This window comes from Cervus canadensis, chromosome 33 (genome assembly GCF_019320065.1).
Source record: "Cervus canadensis isolate Bull #8, Minnesota chromosome 33, ASM1932006v1, whole genome shotgun sequence".
In the NCBI taxonomy this organism is placed as follows: Eukaryota; Metazoa; Chordata; class Mammalia; order Artiodactyla; family Cervidae; genus Cervus; species Cervus canadensis.
Window position 1 is genome coordinate 16,473,729 of NC_057418.1, and position 20,900 is coordinate 16,494,628.

Here is a 20,900-nt window from a genome sequence, read left to right on the forward strand (position 1 = left end):
TTAGCTTTGAACATATCACTGCTTTAAATATCTATTCACACCTGTAGGGGTTTTGACTATACACTAAACCAAACTTCTATGCAGGGCTTAAGATGGTACTATCTCATGTCCTTCCAGGGAAGAGAGAGAGTTATTCTACCTCTTGAATATCCACTTTGTCATCCCTTCAAGGTGCCTAAAGCAAAACAAAACAACACAACCCCCCACCAGCCCCCTTGCTGTGGAGGAAGAGGCTCCAACCTGGCTTCAGAACGTGTTATCATCTCCCTGGTCTGAGAAGACTGGGGATCTTCCGCACTTCTTTCTCCCATTGTCTGTGTGTGCGCATGCTCGGTCGTTCAGCTCTGCAACCCCATGGACTGCAGCCCACCAGGTCCCTCTGTCCATGTGATTATCCTGGCAAGAATACTGGAGTGTGTTGTCATTTCCCGCCCCAGGTATTTTTCCCAACTCAGGAATCGAACCCGTATCTCCTGCATTGCACGCAGATTCTCTACCACTGAGCCGCCGGGGAAGCCCCTCCCACTATCTGGTAATTGCAGATTGGACTGACTGAGACAGCCGAGTCCTGCCCAGAACCTCAGAGGGTTCCAAGCCCCAGCAGCTGCCAGAGAAGTTCTGACACTGGAAGCCGGAGTTCTAGCATCCCTTATTTCCTGTTTGTCTTTTGGAACCCTCACCTGTTCCCTTTTCCTTCCCTGCTTTCTGAACATATTTATGTCTCCTCACTTAGGAATTCAGTAGGAAAATCTAGTTACTGCTGGAGGAGTGTGATGTTGGTTTCAAATTCCACCCCCCTCCCCCAGACGTTTGGGGTTTCCTTATAGTTCATTTGGTAAAGAATCCGCCTGCAATGCGGGAGACCTGGGTTCCATCCCTGGGTTGGGAAGATCACCTGGAGAAGGGAGAGGCTACCGACTCCAATATTCTGGCCTAGAAAACCCCATGGACTGTATAGCCCATGGGGTCACAAAGAGCTGGACACAACTGAGCAACTTTCACTTTCTCAGTCATCAATGCCAAATTTCATCAGTACCACATATATAATTAATCTACTTTCTAAAAAAGCGTAGCATGTAACATTTTAAGGGAACACTCATAATTGAAATAAGTACATAGGTAGAAAAATTTTCCTCCACCTTGTCCTTTATCTGCACCCTTGTATGTCTCCCCCTCTGGAACAGGCTGTCTCAAACCAGAGTTTGGTACCTCACTCTTTCACGTTGGAGAAGAGTTCATATTCTATTTATTTATTTCATTTCGTATAGTCCCTCCCTTCCAGAATTGTTTTTGAAATGTTAATTGCCTTTTCATTGTTATCTTTATTTTCAGATTATATTCAGTGTCCATATTGTAAGAGGAGATTTAATGAAACTGCAGCCAGTCGACATATTAATTTCTGCAAGGATCAAGAGTCTCGCCGAGTCTTTGATCCAGCCCAGACAGCAGCCAGATTGGCATCCAGAGCACAGGTAAGTCTCACCCCAGGTGTTGCCTCCTGCGCCCTTGTCTCCCCGGGGAAAGCAGGTAGAATTTGCAAGGGAACCTAAATCACCCATCCTGAGAACTGTAAGGATCAGGACAGCCAGTCTTCATGGGACTTGGCTACTTTTGAGCAACACTTTCCAGCTAAACAGCACTGTTGGATGTTGTAGACAAAATTCTCTACAGGGTCTGAAGGTTCTTAGGTTGAAGACTTAGCTATCTAAGTATTGTTTCTGTGGTGGTATGGTGAGACTGTAACCAGTGGTGATTGTCATCAGCTTTAACCACCCCCAGTAGTGTTTAGGACCTGAAGTGAAACTGGCTTAAGTGGAGGAAACTGTCACACGGAGCCTGTTCTACAGGTTTGTGTTTGCTCTGTGGAGAAGGGTCTTCAGCCTGTTCAAAGCCCCAGAATCATCAGTGTAAAGTAAATAAATAAAACAGCCATTGTAAATTGGAAAAGACCCTGATGCTGGGAAAGATTGAATGCAGGAGGAGAAGGGGACCACAGAGGATGAGATGGTTGGATGGCATCACTGACGGAATGGATGTGAGTTTGAGTAGGCTCCGGGAGTTGGTGATGGACAGGGAAGCCTGGTGTGCTGCAGTCCATGGGGTCGCAAAGAGTCAGACGTGACTGAGCAACTGAACTGAACAAATAAGTAAAATGACAGCTGTACCAAAAAGACAATAGATTTATAAAAACAACTGGAAACAGCAAACAGCTCCATACACATCAAAGGTTTTGGAGACATAGCTTACAGTATACTGTGAAAACCGTTAGTTTCATGTACATGTCTTAGATACCAAGAAAAGATTGTTATATTGTTCAGGCACTAAGTCATGTCTGACTCTTTGCAACTTCCATGGACTGTAGCACGCCAGGCTTCCTTGCCTTTCACTGTCTCCCAGAGTTTGCCAAACTCATGTCCATTGAGTCAGTGATGCAGTTTAACTGTCTCATCTTCTGTTGTCCCCTTCTCCTTCTGCCCTCAATCTTTCCCAGCATCAGGGTCTTTTCCAGAGAGTCAGCTCTTCTCATCAGGTGGCCAAAGTATTGGAACTTCAGCATCAGTCCTTCCAATGAATACTCAGGTTTGATTTCCTTTAGGATTGACTGGTTTGATCTCCTTGCTGTCCAAGGGATTCTCAGGAGTCTTCTCCAGCACCACAATTCGAAAGCATCAATTCTTTGGCACTCAGCCTTCTTTATGGTCCAACTCTCACATCCATATATGACTACTGGAAAAGCCATAGCTTTGACTATACAGACCTTTGTTGGCAAAGTGATATCTCTGCTTTTTAATACACTGTCTACGTGTGTCATAGCTTTTCTTCCAAGGAGCAAGTGTCTTTTCATTTCCAAAGAATAGCAAGGAGAGATAAGAAAGCCTTCTTAAATGGCTGCTATCAAAAAGTCTACAAACAATAAATGCTGAAGAGAGTGCGGAGAAAAGGGAACCCTCTGACACTGTTGGTGGGAATGCAAACTAGTACAGTCACTATGGAGAACAGTATGGAGATTCCTTAAAAAACTGGAAATAGAACTGCCATATGACCAGCAATCCCACTTCTGGGCATACACACTGAGGAAACCAGATCTGAAAGAGACACGTGCACCCCAATGTTCATCATAGCACTGTTTATAATAGCCAGGGCATGGAAGCAACCTAGATGCCCATCAGCAGGCAAATGGATAAGAAAGCTGTGGTACATAAACACAATGGAATATTACTCAGATATCAAAAAGAACGCATTTGAATGAGTTCTAATGAGGTGGGTGAAACTGGAGCCTATTATACAGAGTGAAGTAAGTCAGAAAGAAAAACACTAATACAGTATATTAATGCATATATATGCAATTTAGAAAGATGTCAACCTTGACCCTATATTCGAGACAGTAAAAGAGACACAGATGTACAGAACAGACTTTTGGACTCTGTGGGAGAAGCCAAGGGTGGGATGATTTGAGAGAATAGCTTTGAAACATGTATATTATCATATGTGAAATAGACCGCCAGTCCAGGTTCGATGCACGAGACAGGGGGCTCAGGGCTGGTGCACTGGGAGGACCCAGAGGGAAGGAATGGGGACGGAGGTGGGAGGGGGTTCAGGATGGGGAACACATGTACACCCATGGCTGATTCATGTCAATGTATGGCAAAAACCACTACAATATTGTAAAGTAATTAGCCTCCAATTAAAATAAATTAATTTTAAAAAAAAGAAAGCCTTCTTAAGTGAACAGTGCATTGAAGCAGAGGAAAACAATAGAATAGGAAAGACTAGAGATCTCTTCAAGACAATTAGAGATACCAAAGAAAAGATTAAGTGGGTCTGAATACTTAACAGTAGAAGCATGTTTAGGAAGATTTCCATGATATCCAACATGTCATAGGAATGGGACCCTCTCTAACAATAGCACACCCTACAGACTATGGATTCTGACCTCCGCATATACTAGACAATTACTGAATATCTGCGCTGTACCTGCTGCTGCATCAGGTACTGGTTGATCAAGGATTTGTGATTCAGAGGCGGCGGCACCCTTGGAAGCAATGCAGTAGGAAAGTGTAGTGGTTGACATATGCAGGAGCATGGTGGAGGCAGAGGCCATTTGTGATTCATGGGAAGCTTCAAGGAGGAGCAAATTGTGGGCCCCACAATATCAGAGGAGTTGACCAGTCTAGATTTGGAGTTGGAAAGGACATTATGCACTAAATGTCCAGCCCGTGACCTGAGGGGCCCACCGTGTACAGCTGAAGGACAGAGAGCCTGTGGGCGAGTGACGGGGTGGGACAGGCCAGGTGAGCGTCGGAGTCAGGAGGGCTTCAACCCACGTGGGCTCAGAGAGGAGGAGAAGGGGTTATGTGGATAGATGCCTTCAATCTGAGGCTGACCAAACCTGAGGGCCTGGAAGCAGGAATTGAAAGTCTCCAGGAAACCCAGAAGTCCTGTCCATCTTTCCTTCTTGTCTCTTCTTCCTCCTCTGCTGCTGCTTCAGCTTCTCTCTGCAAAACTCGGCCTTTCTGTGCAATTGCCCCTCACTGGCCTCACACATCATTCTTTATGCAATGTTGACTGGTTGCATAATGCCGACTAGAGTAACATGGAATTGGTTTCTTAGATCACCCTGGCAGTTAGTGTTCAAGATGGACTGGTGAGAAACCAGTTATAGCCACACCAACCGAAAAAGGAAATGAGGGCCCAGAGTCAGGACTAATGCGGGGGTGTGGGGGGGCGGTGTGTGTGTGTGAAGGGTATGGATTTAAGAGAGAATTGTTGGAACTGAGAAGCTGATTGGAATATAAGGTAAAAGAGTATCAGGGTTGGCAAAGAGGCGTTTAACTCCAGAGCAGATAACACCACACATCTAGATGAAAGAACACGGAATGCAGAGGTGAGGAGGTAGTCACTTTGGTGGGGCAGGCAAGGAGCCTATGGTAACTATAGTTGTAGAGATTCAATCTTTACGCCTGAAATAGCATGGGAATCAGTGCAGTGTCGGAAGAACTTGGATTCTACAATCAGCAGTCAGGGTCTGACCTTCAGTTTTATAATATAGTATCTGTAGGTTAGTTTGGACAAGTTCCTTGAATTCTCTGAGACTCACTTTAGCCTGTGTTTGGCTGAGCTGTTAGGAGGATCATAAGTAACAGCAGTACCACACAGGCCCCCTGCCTTTAACCTCTCAACACTGCCCCCGACCCCCTTCCCCTCTCTGACAGTCCTCTCCTTGAATGCAGCAGGCACCACAATCTGGGGGGACATATGACTGCTTTGGACTTGTGAGAGTGAAAATGTTAGCCACTGAGTCGTGTCCGACTCTTTGCGACCCCATGGACGGCAGCCCACCAGGCTCCTCTGTCCATGGGATTCTCCAGGCAAGAATACTGGAGTGAGTTGCCATTCCCTTCTCCAAGGGATCTTCTCAACCCAGGGACTGAACCCGGGTCTCCCGCGCTGCAGGCAGATTCTTTACCATCTGGGCCACCTGAATTCAGCTTAATTTGGGGTGGGGGGGGGAAGAAATGTACAACTCTACCTAGACTTTCTAAAGAAGTAAAGGGTGCATTATGTTTCTTCGAACGCTTCTTCTAAGCAGTCCGTGAAGTAAGTCGGTGTTCGTGGGGCCAAGGGGAGCAGGGGGGAAGCAGCGGACGGAAGTGCTTTTTATTCCTGAAGAAGGCCAGCTGGCTGTCCTGAGCGTAACCAGCAACTTGGCCTGGTTCCTCTCCTTGTCTTCCAGAGCGAAGTGGTGATTGGGAACACAGAAGAAAAATTGCTTGCTTTCTGAGTTGCTTGCTTTCTGAGTAAACTCGCTGTCGAGTGTATCTGAACAGCAGTGCTGTATCCCCCATGCCAGCTTCGCCACTCTGGGGCCCTGCCTCATAGTGGAGCTTATTCAGAGGGAGAACAAAAAGGGAGGTGTTGTCTCCGTGTGGAAGGGCTGTTAACAGCACAGCTGAAATGTGTTTCTATTTTAAACATAATCAGCTCTAAAAAATGTGTTATACCCTTCACCAAAAGAGACCAGGATGGGTTCTCTGAAAATAGCTTGCTTTGTTTGCCTGGGGATGAGCTGCATGCCATCGCCTCGCAGCAGGCCCTGCCCAAGTGAGGATTCTCACTTCGAGGAACAGGTTATCTTTGTACCCAAGTTGCCATGGAAATGTGGAGGGATCTGTGGCAAGGTAAACGGGAGGGCACAAAGGAACTCCCGAGGAACCTTTCGGTCCTTCTTCCCTGTTAATACGACTCTTCTGCTACTGCCACTCAGGAGGGTGGGGAGTGGCGTAGGGATGGTGGAATTCCATGTTTAAAACATTTGGTGCCTGCCAGTGTCTGTTTTTCTTCTCTGTACATGTATTTAAACACAAAATCATCTTCAAGTGTAATGAAAAGCCCAAATGTTCCCTAACTATCCTTATTGACATTAAGTGATTTCTTATGTCTCCACACAACTGATCGAACAGGATTAACACATCACCGTTCCCCCAAAGGGCTTGTTGGTGGAACGAACGCTCCAAAACCCAGACATGGTTTTGAACCCCAGCAGGAAGGACAGGAGCCAGGTTACTGAGGTGCAGGGTGTGTGGGTCCCTCTCCCCTGGGTGTCACAGGTCCCGCACATGACTCCACCCTGCTGCTGGTGCACGGGAGGCCACATCACCTCCTTGTATGCTTCCCGAGCTGACAGAGCTCTTCCCTTCTCCTCCCCAACCCCCCGCCTCCCCGCTGGTCTTCCTCTCCCTCTGTCTCCCTCTCCAGGGTAGAGCTCAAATGAATCCAAAAAAGGAACCGACTGTAACCAGTGCTGTGGGAGCTCTGCTGCAGAACAGGGCCCTGGAGGCCAGTGCAGCGCCAACCAGGCCAGGTGAGTTGGAATGAGCATCTCAACTATCGAATGACGGGGTCACAGGAGACCACTGTTGGCTTTGGGATTTGCTGGCGGTCAGCAAAAGCTATGACATCCAAAGTTGCTTTGGGATATAAAGATATGTGAGTTTGTTTGAGGTTTAGAGCTTATTTGGCAAGAAAGGACATTTCCTAATTTTCCAAGATTAGACAACTCTTGACAGTATACAAAATCAGATCTGATGACAATAGCCGGAGCTAGACCCGTTGTTCCCAGGTCTGGTAAAATTAAGAAGAGATTCAGGGTGGGAGATGGCAGTGTGTCAGGTTTTGTGTTGAAAATAAGGGAAGAAAATGAAATTGTGGTCTCAGAGGGATATCTGTACGCCCATGTTCATTACAGCATGTTTCAAATAGCCAAGATACAGAAACACCCTTCATATTCATTGATGGAAGAATGGATAAAGACGGGGTATATATACACAATGGAATATTATTCAGCAATAAAAAGAGAAGGAAATCCTTCCATTTTCAACTCCATGGATAAACCTTGAGGTGAAATAAGTCAGAAGGAGGACAAATACTGTATGATCTAGGTTATGTGCATGCTCAGTCGTGTCCGACTCTTTGCCATCCCATCGACTGCAGCCCACGATGTCCTCTGTGGAATTTTCCAGGCAAGAATACTGGAGTGGGTTGCCATTCCCTTCTCCAGGGCATCTTCCCAACCCAGGGATCAAACCTGAATCTCTTGCGTCTCCTGCATTGGCAGGTGGATTCTTTACCGGTGCACCACCTGGGAAGCCGTGTGTGGAACCTTAAAATGTTAAACTCATAAAAACAGAGAGTAGAATGATGGTTGCCAGGGGTGGAGGGTAGGGTGGGAGAAATGGGGAGATGTTAGTCAAAGGGTACAAACTTCCAGTAAGAAGATGAATGAGTTCGGGGAATCTAATGTTCAGCAGGGTGACTGTAGTTAACAGTACTGTATTATCTCCTTAAAAGTTGCTGAGAGAATAAATCTTAAATATTCTCACCACAGACACACACACACACACACACACAAAAGTAACTATGTAAGGTGATGAGTGTGTTAACCAATCTTACTGTGGTAATCATTTTGCAATACATACATGTGATAAATCATCACATTGTACACCCTAAACTTGTACATTATATTCAATTAGGTCACAATAAGGCTGGAAAAAAAGAAAACGGGGAAGAATTTCCTTCCTAGGATGAAATAATGTCTTCAAAGTAAGAAAAAGGAATGCCCACCATTTTAGTACTTACTTTATGCTTGACCCATTTCTTTTTAATCTTCACAATAATCCTCCAAATGTTTTAACCTATGGAATGGGAACTGAGGCTCAGAGAGGGCAAGTTGTTTGAGACACACAACTGGTAAGACAGAGCTGGATTAGATATCTCCTTTTTCTCTTCATTGAGCTGCATTGCTAGTAATGGACATTCTTCTTTATGGTCAGCATCACTATGAAGGCAATGAATGAAGTGAATGAAATCATGACCATATCGGCACCTCTGGTCAGGAGTCTTATTATGAAGGTATTATCAGAACCAGAATAAGAAGTGCCAGTCTGATAGTCCATAAGGTAACAGCACCAGAAATCTTTATCATTAGTTTTTAAATTCCTCCTGAGTTGCTTATATGGGTGAAAAATTGAATTGTTATTTTAAAAATTCATAGCCATCTAAACTCAAACCACTAGTTTTTTTTTTTCTTCACTTTCTGTAGGAATTTAACCATGAGGCAGGTTTTAGTTTTTACTAAGGAAAAAAGTAATTCAAATCATTTATGTATTCTTCTGGTAAAACTTCCACTAACAAACTTTTTTTTTCCAAAGTGTAAAATGACTAGTGTCCTTGAGAAAAGACAATTTCTTTATATTATAGTTTCTTCTTATTTTTTCAAAGAATATATTATAATGCTTCCCTTTCAGTGAAAAACATCCTTTTGAGTTTGTTTGTGAAGAGGGAGTATTTCTTAATTCATTGGGATTAGACAACTCTGACAGGGTGCCAAGTCAAATGCAAGTACAGCCTCGGAGTCTAGGACCTTTATTCCCCGGGTTAGTAGACCAGGAAAGAGACTGGGAATGAGGGAAGACAGGCCTAGTATTGAAAAGAGGAACAGAGTTTCCTTCCTTGAACTCAGCAGTTAAAGCAGCAGCAAGGTACAAGTGGAGAGGTCCTGAATCAGGGCAGCAGTCCTGTGTCCCGGTATGTGGCGATGAGCAGGACGATATACAGACACCGTTCTGATACTCTAGGAAATAGATGAGCAGGCCAGCAGATCTAAGCAAAGTATATCATACTTGTTGTTAACTCGTCAGCGGTGGTTTGTAATCACTGTGATGTTGTTAAGTAAAAGGCCGAATCCAGCATAGTCTGCTCTAGGTTCTGTGCCACCAGCTGACCGCACCATCCACTGTCTCCCTTCCATCCGGCTCGAGCAGCCTCTCTTGCTCCTGCTCACTCCTGGCTCAGGGACTTTGCACTGGCCGCCCCCTCTGCTGAAAACCAGAACACGCCTCAGTGATCTACCCTGCCGTCTCCCTCCTTCCCTCCCTCCAGCTCTTAGCAGAGTGTCTTCCCAGTGGGCCCCGCACCCGCCCAACCTCTGTGTTTCAGAGTAATCAAGCCCACTATAATTCTCTTTGTAGTTTTCCAAAATAGCAGTTACCATCATCTAATATATTCAATACATGTTTATTTTCTTCCTGTCCCACCCACTATGCCAGAAAAGGGGATATAAGCTTCAAGAAGGCAGGAATCTGTCTACTTGGTTTATTTTCTATTGTACTGCTCAGGTTTGATCCCTCGATTGGGAAGATTCCTTGGAGGAGGGCATGGTAACCCACTCCAGTATTCTTACCGGAGAATCTCATGGACAGAGGAGCCTGGCGGTCTACAGTCCATGGGGTCGCAAAGAGTTAGACACGGCTGAAGTGACTTAGCACATACACATCTCTACTTGTTAGAATTGTTCATGGCATTTATGAAATGCTCAGTAAATACTTTTTGAATGAAATATATTGGACAAAGTGGGTATCTTGAGTATAATTTCTCAAATATGAATAGAATTGTCATGTTAATTAGCTTTAAGAGATAGCTTTTTAAAAAAATTTCTGGTTCAAGATGCTTTTCAATTTAGTTTCTGTTCTTACCTGTGGCCTCACCTGTTAACATTTAAAAATAAAATCACCAAGGTTAGTGTGCTTTTAAATTAGTCACATTTCATTTGAAGCCATTCTGGAGAGAAAGCAGAAGTATATTGAGGGGAGGTGAATTTTCAAAACTGTTTAAGGCTTGGAGAAAAGCCTGAGTATTTTTACTAATGTGAATAGGCCCATGTATGAATCAGATTCTCATCTACTGGCCCTTGTTTTCAATCTGGTCAGTACTAATCTATGTGTAATAAGAGGATCTTTTTAAAAACTGTTGGTGGTGGTCTAGCTATCTTTAGATTGACAATCTGTCGTTTAGGCCACTTGATGTCACTTGCCTTCCACTTGGAATCCTATTATTGTCTTTCATCTAGCTGGTAGTTAGCCCTCTAAAACCCTGGCTTTCATTCTTTGACTCTCTTGAGTAAAACAAACGTTTAAAATCTCCCATTTATAACCTTTTGTTTTAAATTCACAGTGAGGGAAGACATGTGTTAGGCACAATCCGCAGTCAGTAATCATTATATCTAATGTTTAACAGTGGGATATAAAAGCCTTAAGGGACTACAAGAAAGAGATCTATTTTTCCCAGGAGGTTTTATGGAGGAGGTAATGGTCAGAGAAAGTTTCATAAGAGGTGGAGGCTTTGGGGATGAGCTAGATTTTGACCAATGGAGAAAAGTTGCGGAAGCAACAGAGATATGAAAATAAGAACACAACACATACTCTGGGGTGGGGGGGGAGGGAATGGTCCATTTGGCCAAAGCGTGGAGAAGAACTGGGGTTAAAGTTAGAATGGAAGGCTGGCACTAGAGCAAGGAGGGCCGTAAGTGCTCAGCAGAGTGTCCAGACTATGTGTGATTAATGCCAATGCTGGTGTCACTGCCCTAACACATGTGTCTGTGAAGGTGAGGCTCTTATGATGACCTAGGAACTTTTTGGTTCTACAGATTTTAAGTTAGCCTGCCAAAATGTCTCTTGAGAAAGGGCATTTTTTAAAAAGTTGACATGGGAGAAATTAATGCTTACTGTAGAAGATCTTAGAAAATGGAGAGAAAATATGAAGAAAATAAAAATCATCCATAATTCCACTCCCTGACATGTCTACCGTTAATATTGATACCTCTTCACTTTTTCTCTTTATTCGCTGCCTCTTTTGTTTTCTTTTGATCTAAATTAGGATTGTAGTCCATGAACACATCCTGATTTTTTTCCCCACAGACTTTCAACATTTCCCTATGGCAAAGAGTTTCTTTAAAAACATAATATCATATGTTTTCAAAGATACAAATGATATCACAAAAAGACAATATAACTTGTCTATTTTCTTGATGTTGAATAGGTAGGTTGTCTCTGCTTTTTTTGCTGTACCGAATATTTCCCTTCTTAATAGACAGTGAATTAAGCCCATGCTTAATTGTATGCTTTTTAAGCTCTTCAAATATGAATCTTCATTAATCCTTATTTAATCCTCACAGTAACACAAAGGGGTAGACATACTATTCATAGCCCTAGTTTTCAGGTGAGGAAAGCAGAGAGGGGAAGCAACTTGCAAAAGGAGTTTTTAATAGAAAATGGTAGAGCCAAGCAAATCTTCATCTACTTTGGGAAAACTGGGTCAAAAAACATTAAGGAGATAATTATATAAATATTATATATTATTTAGCATATATTATATACTAGTACCTCACAATTGAGCTGGACCGTAAAGAAGGCAGAATGCCAAAGAACTGATGCCTTTGAACTGTGGTGCTGGAGAAGACTCTTGAAGGTCCCTTGGACAGCATGGAACTCAAACCAGTCAGTTTTAAGGGAAATCAACCCTGAGTACTCATTGGAAGGACTGATGCTGAAACTCCAGTATTTTGGTCATCTGATGTGAACACCTGACTCATTGGAAGAGTCCCTGATGCTGGAAAAGATTGAGGCCAGAAGGAGAAAAGGGCATCAGAGGATGAGATGGCTGGATGGCATCACCAATGCAATGGGCATAAACTTGCACAAACTTCAGGAGATGGTGAGGGACAGGGAGGCCTAGTATGCTGCAGTCCATGGGGTCACAAAGAGTTGGACACGACTGGGCGACTGAACAACATATACTAGTATATATATTAGACTTCCCTGGTGGCACAGACGGTAAAGAATCTGCCTGCAATGCAGGAGACCCAGGTTGGATCCCTGAGTCAAGAAGATCCCCTGGAGAAATATGTATATTACTTAGTAGATATATGTTTAGGAAATTATTTTAGAAAAGGATATGGCTCTTTTTTCTCACAAAGATTCTAATGTTCAGATGAGAACTGAGTTTATAGCCTGGTCAGCAAATATCTACATGGCTCTTTTCTCAAGGGATTTGATACAGGAGTGACGGATTTACAGGGAAGGCACCTCTGGGCAGCAGCTTCTCAGGCACCTTTATACAGAGAGACTAAGACCACTGTGGAGTTGTAGCTCTGGTTTCTGCTTTGGTTTCTGGAGCCAGTGGGTTTGATCAAGTTGAGCATCCTGCCTGCACTGACCTGCCTTGGGGCTTGTGTGGTCCGTTGCTCAGTCATGTCTGACTCTTTGTGACCTCATGGACTGTTGCCTGCCAGGCTCCGCTGTCCATGGGGTTTTTCAGGCAAGAATACTCCCCTCCTTACCTCATTTAATTGTGTAGCAAATGTAATGAGTATTGAAGGGTCAGTTACTGATTCCTTGGGAAAAACAAAACTTGTAAATCTTTGGGTAATACTATCACTGAGTTTTATCCTGTGTCCTTTGATATTGATTCACAGTTTCCTGGGGTTGTTCGGTCATTCTTTCTTTGTAAAACACTGATTAGAAAAGAGGCCTCTAGGACAGAGAGTACTATTCTTTTTTCTTTTTTAATGATTTCTCTGAGAATCCTGTCCCATTCCATGTGATCCAGCACAAACTGTGGCGTGTTTTGCCCATAGATTCCTCTATCTCCATTCCTAGCAGTGGGGCTGAACACAGAGGAAGAGAGTCCTGTTTGGGAAGTGAGTCCATCACTGTGCAGATAACCGCTGGGAGGGAAGGCCTCTCATGCTTCCATGAGGTTTATCAAACCCTTTCTAACACGAGAGCAGGCAAAGAATTTTGTGAAGATGTGGAACATTCTCTGGGTACATTTTGAAAGGTGGGGCTATAGTGGGATCAGGTGTTGAGGGTCAATTTGTATAAATGGGGGGGGCGGTCATTGAGGTGGTGGGCCAACGGGCCCATCCATGGGTAAGTGAAGGCTTAAGGGTAGAAGACAGAGGGTTTCTAACACAGATTGTGTTTTCCTTATTATCTGGCCCAGGATAGGGACTGTGAACTTGTCTATAGCTCCAAAACAAAAAGGAAGAATAGAGACTTTTGAGTCCAATGTGAGAATTTCATAATCATCCCTTTTTTCTGTTGTTGCTAATGTTTGCTTTTACATAATAACAAATCTGTTTATGTCTGCAAAGGATCAGCAGTGGACCCTGCTTCTGGAGCAAAACTCAGACAAGGATTTACTAAATCTTCTAAAAAAGATTAACTCCTAGAGGCCAGGTAAGGAAAAAAAAAAATTTTAACGTCTATGTGTTGCCAATCATCTAATGGGCAAGACACAGTTAATGAGCCTTTAAGAGGATGAATCCATAGCAGGCCAAAGAGGACTTTGGGCAGATCCTGATTTAGGTTACTAAAATGTATGCTCTTGAAACTTACTCTTTGGTTAAACATATAATTTGAAATGACCCTTGGTTTTTGCTTCTCGAATTTGACAGGAAGCAGGAATAATTTTTCATTTTGTTTCTTGGATTTAACAGGAAAGGGAAATGATTCTTCATTTTGACCAGGAAGGTTACTGCCCTGTCCCTTTTACCAAACAAAGACAGGTCCCTGAGGTTGACACTGAATAGACACTGCTATGAAGCTGGAGAATTTTTGATATTGTGAATTGTTAAAAACAATGAACAATTAAAAGAGGCCTGTATTAACATTCTTAATGTGGGAACAACAAAGTTCCAAAGTAAGTGCCTTCCCTTTCTGCTTTCAGCCTGGCTCCCTAACCGTCCTTGACCTGGATGGTTGTACCCAGGAACTCCACCTAAGGTGAGGGAACGGGAGGCATCTGTTTACACGCCTGCAATTTCTTTGGAGACATCATGTAGAACAAGTAAAAACTACATTAAAATTTTATCTACTCCCTTCAAATTTTTCCCCTCAAATCATTAAACTACGCATCAACCTGTATGATAACTCTTGATTTAAAGATTCGCTTGAAGCTTTTTTCCCCTGTGCTATCCAGTCGGTTCTCATTAGTTATCTGTTCTATACATACCTGCTTAGTGGCTCAGTCGTGTCTGACCCTTTGGACTGTAGCCTGCCAGACTCCTCTCTCCATGGGATTCTCTAGGCAAGAATACTGGAATGGGTTGCCATGTCCTCTTCCAGGGATCTTCCTGACCCAGGGATTGAGCCTGTGTCTCCTGCACTGCAGTGGATTCTTTCCCAGCTGAGTCACCGGGGAAGCCCATTTTACCCGCCATAGTGTAATGTCAATCCCAGTCTCCCAGTTCATCCCATCCCACCATCCCCCTTCCCCCGCTTGGTGTCCACACGTTTGTTCTCTATGTCTGTGTCCCTATTTCTGCTTTGCAAATAGGCTCATCTGTACCATTTTTTGAGATTCCATATATATGTGTTAAGAAACTTTTTTAAAACTGGACACTTTTTAGTCTTTTTAAAGAAAATGTTGCTTTGATATTAGAAACTTTTGGTAAAACAGTCTTTATTACTTCCTAGGAAAATCTTTACCTAGTTTATTCTACATAATAGGCATGAAATCTCAGCTTGGATAAACTTTGATGTTTGCTTCTAATGAACATTAAACTGTCATTAGTAGCTACTCCTATTTTAAACGTCCATCTGTATGCCGTGTAGAATTGCCTCAAATACACCAGTGTTTTGGGGGAACACTACAGTGAAAGGAACAGGTTACAATAACCTTTCCACCCTGTAGAAAGGATCCTCTAAGTGAACTCAGGCCATCTACTTATCATGGCCAACTTGGAAGTCAACTGTTCAGTACACTTTCATTTCATGTAGCTCTGTTGGGAGGTGGTGTCTCAAGTATTTTTTTCTCTTGATCATCCTAAGGGTTGGTAAACTTTTTTTGTAGTTATTTATACTTAATTTATGCTTTTTAATAAGAATTTTTATTAAGGTCAGGGAACTTTATTTAGGAATAAGTCATTTTTTTCTAAATAAGAGTACCAGCCTCCAGGTACAGCAAACACAACATCTGGAAGTATTACAATCTGTATTTTGGGGACCAATTGCTATGTTTTATGCTTAGGTAAATCAGGTATGTGTTCTGGAACTGACTGAAGACATGTAAAAGTGTTTGTGGAAGCTTCTATAAATGGAAAATGGAAGCTTTAGCCAGAGTGAGCTGCCTCTCTGCCCCTCTCCACTTGCTCTGGGAGACTGCCTTCCCTTAGCGAGAGGTAAGAGTGGACATAGGAGCTTAGACATCCCAGAGCGGTGGAGTCCTACTGACCAGGTAACCTGTGTTCCATTGTATCATCTCTTTGATGGTCACCAGCTCACTCCAAAGGACTGTGTTGAACCATGGTTTCTCACATTTGGCTAATATGCTGCTTTAACGAGACAAATGAACTCCAGGTTCCCCTTTCTCTACCCACCCCCACCCTATTTAGAGGTCAAACAAGCAAACCTAAACAGTATTATGGGCCATAATACTTTTTGAAGACATCCCAGTAAGAAATAATTTATAATTTGTACTGGAAACTAATGGTAAACACCACTGTAAAACTGGATCATGGTAGCCCAGTATAGATGAAACTTCAGAAGCTAGTATTCTGACCTATACATCAGAAATAAATTACACAGCATTCTGGAAGAATTCACAATGTCATACAGTAAGTTTAGAAATAAGTTCTTTGCGCTGTTAATTTAATGAAGCATACAAGTGTCAACCTTAAAATTATTGTTTTAAAAAGATAGTTTCTAATCGATGCTGAATAGAGGTCAGAATAGTTGTTTCTGTAGGGGATGTGATGACCCAGAGGGGGCATGACAGAGCAGCTGAGGAGCTGGAAATGTTTTCCGTCTGTGTGGAGAGTGAGGGTGTGGTTGTATCTAAAAATGAATCAAGCCATTTGCTGAATTTGTACTTTATTTATTATATGTAAGATATATCTTCATATTGAAAGCCTCTAAACACAAAAGACAGAGGAGCTTTAAAAAAAGGTTAGGTTTTATAGTTCAAAAACTCATTAGATACCAAATTCCAGAGATAGATTATAGTTACACATTGTAAAACGTTATATTTCTTGAATAAAACTAATATTGACTTAAATGATGAATTTTAAAATGCATTTACTTATTGGTGATTAAAAATACTTAAGCAGAGTAGTATTTTAAGCCAGACAGAGCAGAGCAAAAGAAATTCTTGCTTAATAGATATATATATATACTTTAAAATTCCAGTAATATTCTTAAATTCCTGTTAAAAATATAATCAATATTAAAGTCAGTAAAATGCTTATTTTGACTGACGCCTGGATTATTTTACCACTTAACCTGGTTACACAGTGATTTTTTTTTTTCTGTCAGATATAACTGACAGTTTAGTCTTTAAGATAAATGAAGTGATAACTCACATTGTAGCATCCTGTGGAAAATATTCAAACTACATTTAAATGCTTTAAAATGAAGACGTCTATTATTCCACAAGAAATTGTTTCTGTAAAACTACAGGTTGGCTATGGCAATAGTAACTAAACTACATCCAACCCTGAAGGTAGAAAATTCCCTGAAAAGAAATACACAGCCTAGTGATAATATGCGATATAAAGATTACTTTCTTATTTTAAAAATCCTGCCATTTTGGAGAAATCCAAACCTTTCCATAGTTCCCTTCCTAGGCAGTGCCACATAAAGTTATTTAGCTAACATTATTATGATCATGGCTTACGATTAAGTTGACAAACACCAATATATAGCTACACCAATATATAGCAGCCCTCATATGGATGTCGGTTATGATAATGGTTGCAGTTCCATTGAAGAGTATTTGCTTATTAAACTTGGTACAAAGCGTGAACACTCAGGACAGATTGGCACAATACATGCAGTTCGAGAACTCTCTTCTCTCAAGCCAGTCATCACTGAATAAGCCATATTCTAGTGCTGCTTCCTAAATCTTTCCTTGTATTATCATAGCTGATGATATTATCATAGCTGATATCAATGCTTCTCAAAATATCTTATCATAACTGATATCAATGCTTCTCAAAATATCTTATCATAACTGATATCAATGCTTCTCAAAATATCTTTCAGAGTAAGAAAAGTATGCTTAAAAAAAAACCAAAAACCATTCATCTGAATGCATGGTGGAAATGAGGCAGGATAGCCGAACCAGTGCCAGGTGGGAAAACATGGGGGATGTGAGGGAGGGGGAGCTGGCCCAGGCTCATAGTGCTCATGGCAAGTGAGGGGTCTTGGGGCTGCTGCCCCAGACAGCTCAGCCTATGCGGCAGAGGCTCCGCAGCCCCCAGGGCAAGACCACTACTCCCAAAGGCATTCTGGGTAGCAGGAGGGGGCAGCTGCCAGAAGCCCAACAGAGGGGAGAGGTCCAGAGAGGCAGGCAACAGGTTCACAGCATCTGCGGCTATCTCTTTGGGCAGGTTTACTTTGCCTGCACCTCCCTTAGCCAGGTCAAAACCTGCATTGAGCCTGTGAGGTGACTGAGGCTCTTGCAGAGGCAAGTCCTCAAGCAAATTGGCACTGCAATACCCTTTAGTTTCTGTTTTGACTGGCAGGCCTGCAAGTGGGGGGTATGAGGTAGAACCGGTGTTGTACTTGTGGTTCTGGGGGGGTGCGGGGGGGGAGCTGGGGGTGGCCATGGGGTGCAGGGGGGCCAGGAGCTCTGACAGCACCGGTATCGGCTGGGTGGGCTGCTCCAAGGCATTGAGGGTGTGTACCTCAGCTGGCAGGCTACCGGCAAGCCCATTCTGTATAGGGGCCCCTATCGGAAAAGGAGACAGTGGGGCAGCCTTCAGTTGGAACTGGGGAGAGAGAGAGTGCAGAGTATTCAGAAGGTCTGCAGACTGCAGGCTCTCCTTCAGCAGCTCCTGCGGGTGGGTCTTCTTGGTGTGGCGCGTGAGGTGGTCTTTGCGGCCGAATCTCTGGGCGCAGAACTGGCACAGGAAGTCCTTGCAGCCCGTGTGGACCACCAGGTGGCGCCGCACATCCTTGCGGGTGTAGAAGCACCGCTCGCAGTGGTCGCACTGGTGCTTCTTCTCCTTGGTGCCCGTCGAGGGCTTCTCTTCGGCATGGGCTTTGAGGTGGTCGAGCAGCACCTCGGTGCTCGCCAGCTCCAGGGCACAGACCCCACAGGTGAGGTCGCCACTGCTGGCCGCGTGGAGGGCCAGGTGCCTCTTGTAGCCCAGCATCGTGTGGTACTTCTTCCCACACTCCTCGCACCCAAAGGCCATCTTGTTGGGGTCGTGCGTCTGGAGGTGGTTCTTCAGGTGGTCCTTCCGGTTGAACGTCTTCTCACAATAAGCACACTGGTGAGATTTCTGGGGTGAATGTGTAGCCATATGCCTAGGGACGGAGGGAGAAAATTCACAACAGACAACAGTTTTTTAAGAGCCAAAGAAACATACAGAAACAATATTAAAATGTTAGTAGTTTTCTCCAGGTGGTGGTATATACATTTTAGTTGTTAAAATACTTTTCTATATTTTCCAGATTTCTACACATAAACTTTATAATAAAAAAAAAAACAAGTACTACGTGATGCGATGTGGCCGTCACACCTGTAAAGAACATGCATTGAGAACGTGTTTCCTAATCTATACACAGAGATTTCTAAACACAAGTATATTCAAGTATTTTAAAATATAGGATCATGAAGAAATAGTTTTCAGGAAGGGGTTTAAATGACTATTCTATACTCTTAAAATTTCTGAATTTCCAAAAATGATCCAATTTGCCTTCTACACAGAACTCTACACTGCCCGCCCCCCCCACCATTACTGTTTCTAATACAACCTCTGCTTTATCTTGATAGAAAGTTCAGGCCTTAGACATTAATGCTAAAAAGACTATCCTTAACATCAGAGAAAGTGTCTATTACGAGTTACGGCCCCAGAATGGCAACCCCCCACCATGTGTCCTCTGAGCTTCACCCTCATGCCTCCCAGGAGAACGTTACAGTGAGGTCTTCAGTTTCTGCTGTTTAATACCTTCCCGTGGGCTCTCATGTCAGATGCATGAACCCCTGTCTCCAGATCCCTCTTAGACGCTTCCAACTCACTTCCTAAAGGTCACTGGTAATTTCACTGACAAAACTCAAGAGGACTGTCTCTAGAAGCACCAAGCTGCTGCCCATGGACACTGAGAGGGACCCAGACTCCGACTGCGGCACAAACAACGCTGGGCAACAGGGGCCAGCACAACAGGTACTTGGGGTCTGAGGTGACGCTGGTCTCTCTGAGTTCCAGATGTATTTAAATACATTCACAGGTTGCAGAAAGGGTTTCTGGAGCCGGCTAGAGGGCAAATAACAAACTTGGCATTTAAGCAATTTTCTCTCTGGGCCAACACTAGTGTTCGGGAACCTAAAGCTCTGTGATAGATCTTGCCTCTCTCTCCTTTTTCCTCTGTGGACTTTTATCTGATTAGATCTCATTTATCAGCCATGTGTAGATCAGTGCCACGGGAGCAGCTCTGGACCTGGTATTTCCTGTCCTGCTCCTGTCCTACCTATGAGAAAGGTTCAGGGGGACACAAGTCACACTTTAGCAGTAACACCACTTGTCACATCACATCCCACGACCTTCCAACCCCTGGTTTTTTTTTGTTGTTGTTTTTTACTTTTTCCTTTGCCTGGCATCCAGTTCTTCTCCATCTAATTGACTCCTCACTTGCTCACGCAACAATCCCAGTCTAGACCATGATCACCTTAGAGCTAAAACGACTCCCACGTCTTGCTGCCCTCCCTAGCTTCTCTTCTCACCTCACAACCCAGGAAACCACCACTTTCGGTCTGTCCTGTAGTTTCCAAAAAAAACACCATCTTCGGGTGTCACCTGGACCACGTCAGTGATCTTAGAATGCTTCCGGGGTTAACTGCTGACCCTGGGACTTCCGTCTGCCTTGCCAAATCCTCTGTTCCTGCCTTTGGCTGTCTAACTGCTTTCGTCCTTCGCTATATTAGGTCCCATGTGCTCTTTTCTAATTAAGTGAGTCAGTTACTTTCTTCTTCAACCTTTGCTTATGAAGTGGAACTTTTATGTGGCAACTGAGACAAAGGATGAAATGCTGCCCTTTTAAAAATAAATAAGGCACCCTGCCCCTTTCCCTCCCTTGCTTCAGGCCAGAGGGGCAAGACATGCTGGTGGCTATGGCAGGGAAGGCCGTCCTTGCAGAAAGTACACTGCTTCCCTTTTTTGCCTCTCTTCACACCCTTAGCTGAACAAGTTGTCTCCCTTGCTCTGAACTACCAGCTCCTAAATATTGCTTAAGACATCTCCTTCAGTGCGGTTTACCACAGTAATCCCACCTAATTCCTGTCATTCCAGTAATCTGTCGGCGCCACTGTCTGTTCCAAATATTTATCTCCTATATGTATTTTGGTCTTTACCCACAGTTATAATATCCTCACTGTGGCTTAACTGCAGCTAACCCTGCCTTTGGTGTTTGGGCAAGGATAATTACTGTGTACACATAAGAAGCGTGCTGCAAAACAGGAAGCCTTTGCAACCAAACTGGTGCATACAGTAGGCACTCAATACTTATATTTACAGCAACTAGAGATTGGCCGATGTACAGAACGCATTTGAATTTTAAGCA

General features: G+C 43.5%; 2 protein-coding genes across 18 annotated transcripts in view; one reads left to right on the forward strand and one right to left on the reverse strand.

The window, feature by feature from the left end:
* ZC2HC1B (zinc finger C2HC-type containing 1B) overlaps positions 1 to 14,255 on the forward strand; it is a 37,120-nt gene extending 22,865 nt beyond the window's left edge. The window contains exons 5-8 of the mRNA XM_043457205.1: positions 1,333 to 1,472; positions 6,757 to 6,862; positions 13,490 to 13,574; positions 14,065 to 14,255. Of these exons, the coding sequence (XP_043313140.1) occupies positions 1,333 to 1,472; positions 6,757 to 6,862; positions 13,490 to 13,560 (317 nt within the window). The 3' untranslated portion in view covers positions 13,561 to 13,574; positions 14,065 to 14,255. The remainder of the gene's footprint in view (positions 1 to 1,332; positions 1,473 to 6,756; positions 6,863 to 13,489; positions 13,575 to 14,064) is intronic.
* A 1,936-nt stretch (positions 14,256 to 16,191) lies between these two features.
* Positions 16,192 to 20,900, reverse strand: part of PLAGL1 (PLAG1 like zinc finger 1) — an 88,175-nt gene continuing 83,466 nt past the window's right edge. For all 17 annotated transcript variants that reach the window (XM_043456909.1, XM_043456923.1, XM_043456920.1 and 14 more), the window contains one exon: positions 16,192 to 18,647. In XM_043456909.1, the coding sequence (XP_043312844.1) occupies positions 17,417 to 18,647 (1,231 nt within the window). In that variant the 3' untranslated portion in view covers positions 16,192 to 17,416. The remainder of the gene's footprint in view (positions 18,648 to 20,900) is intronic.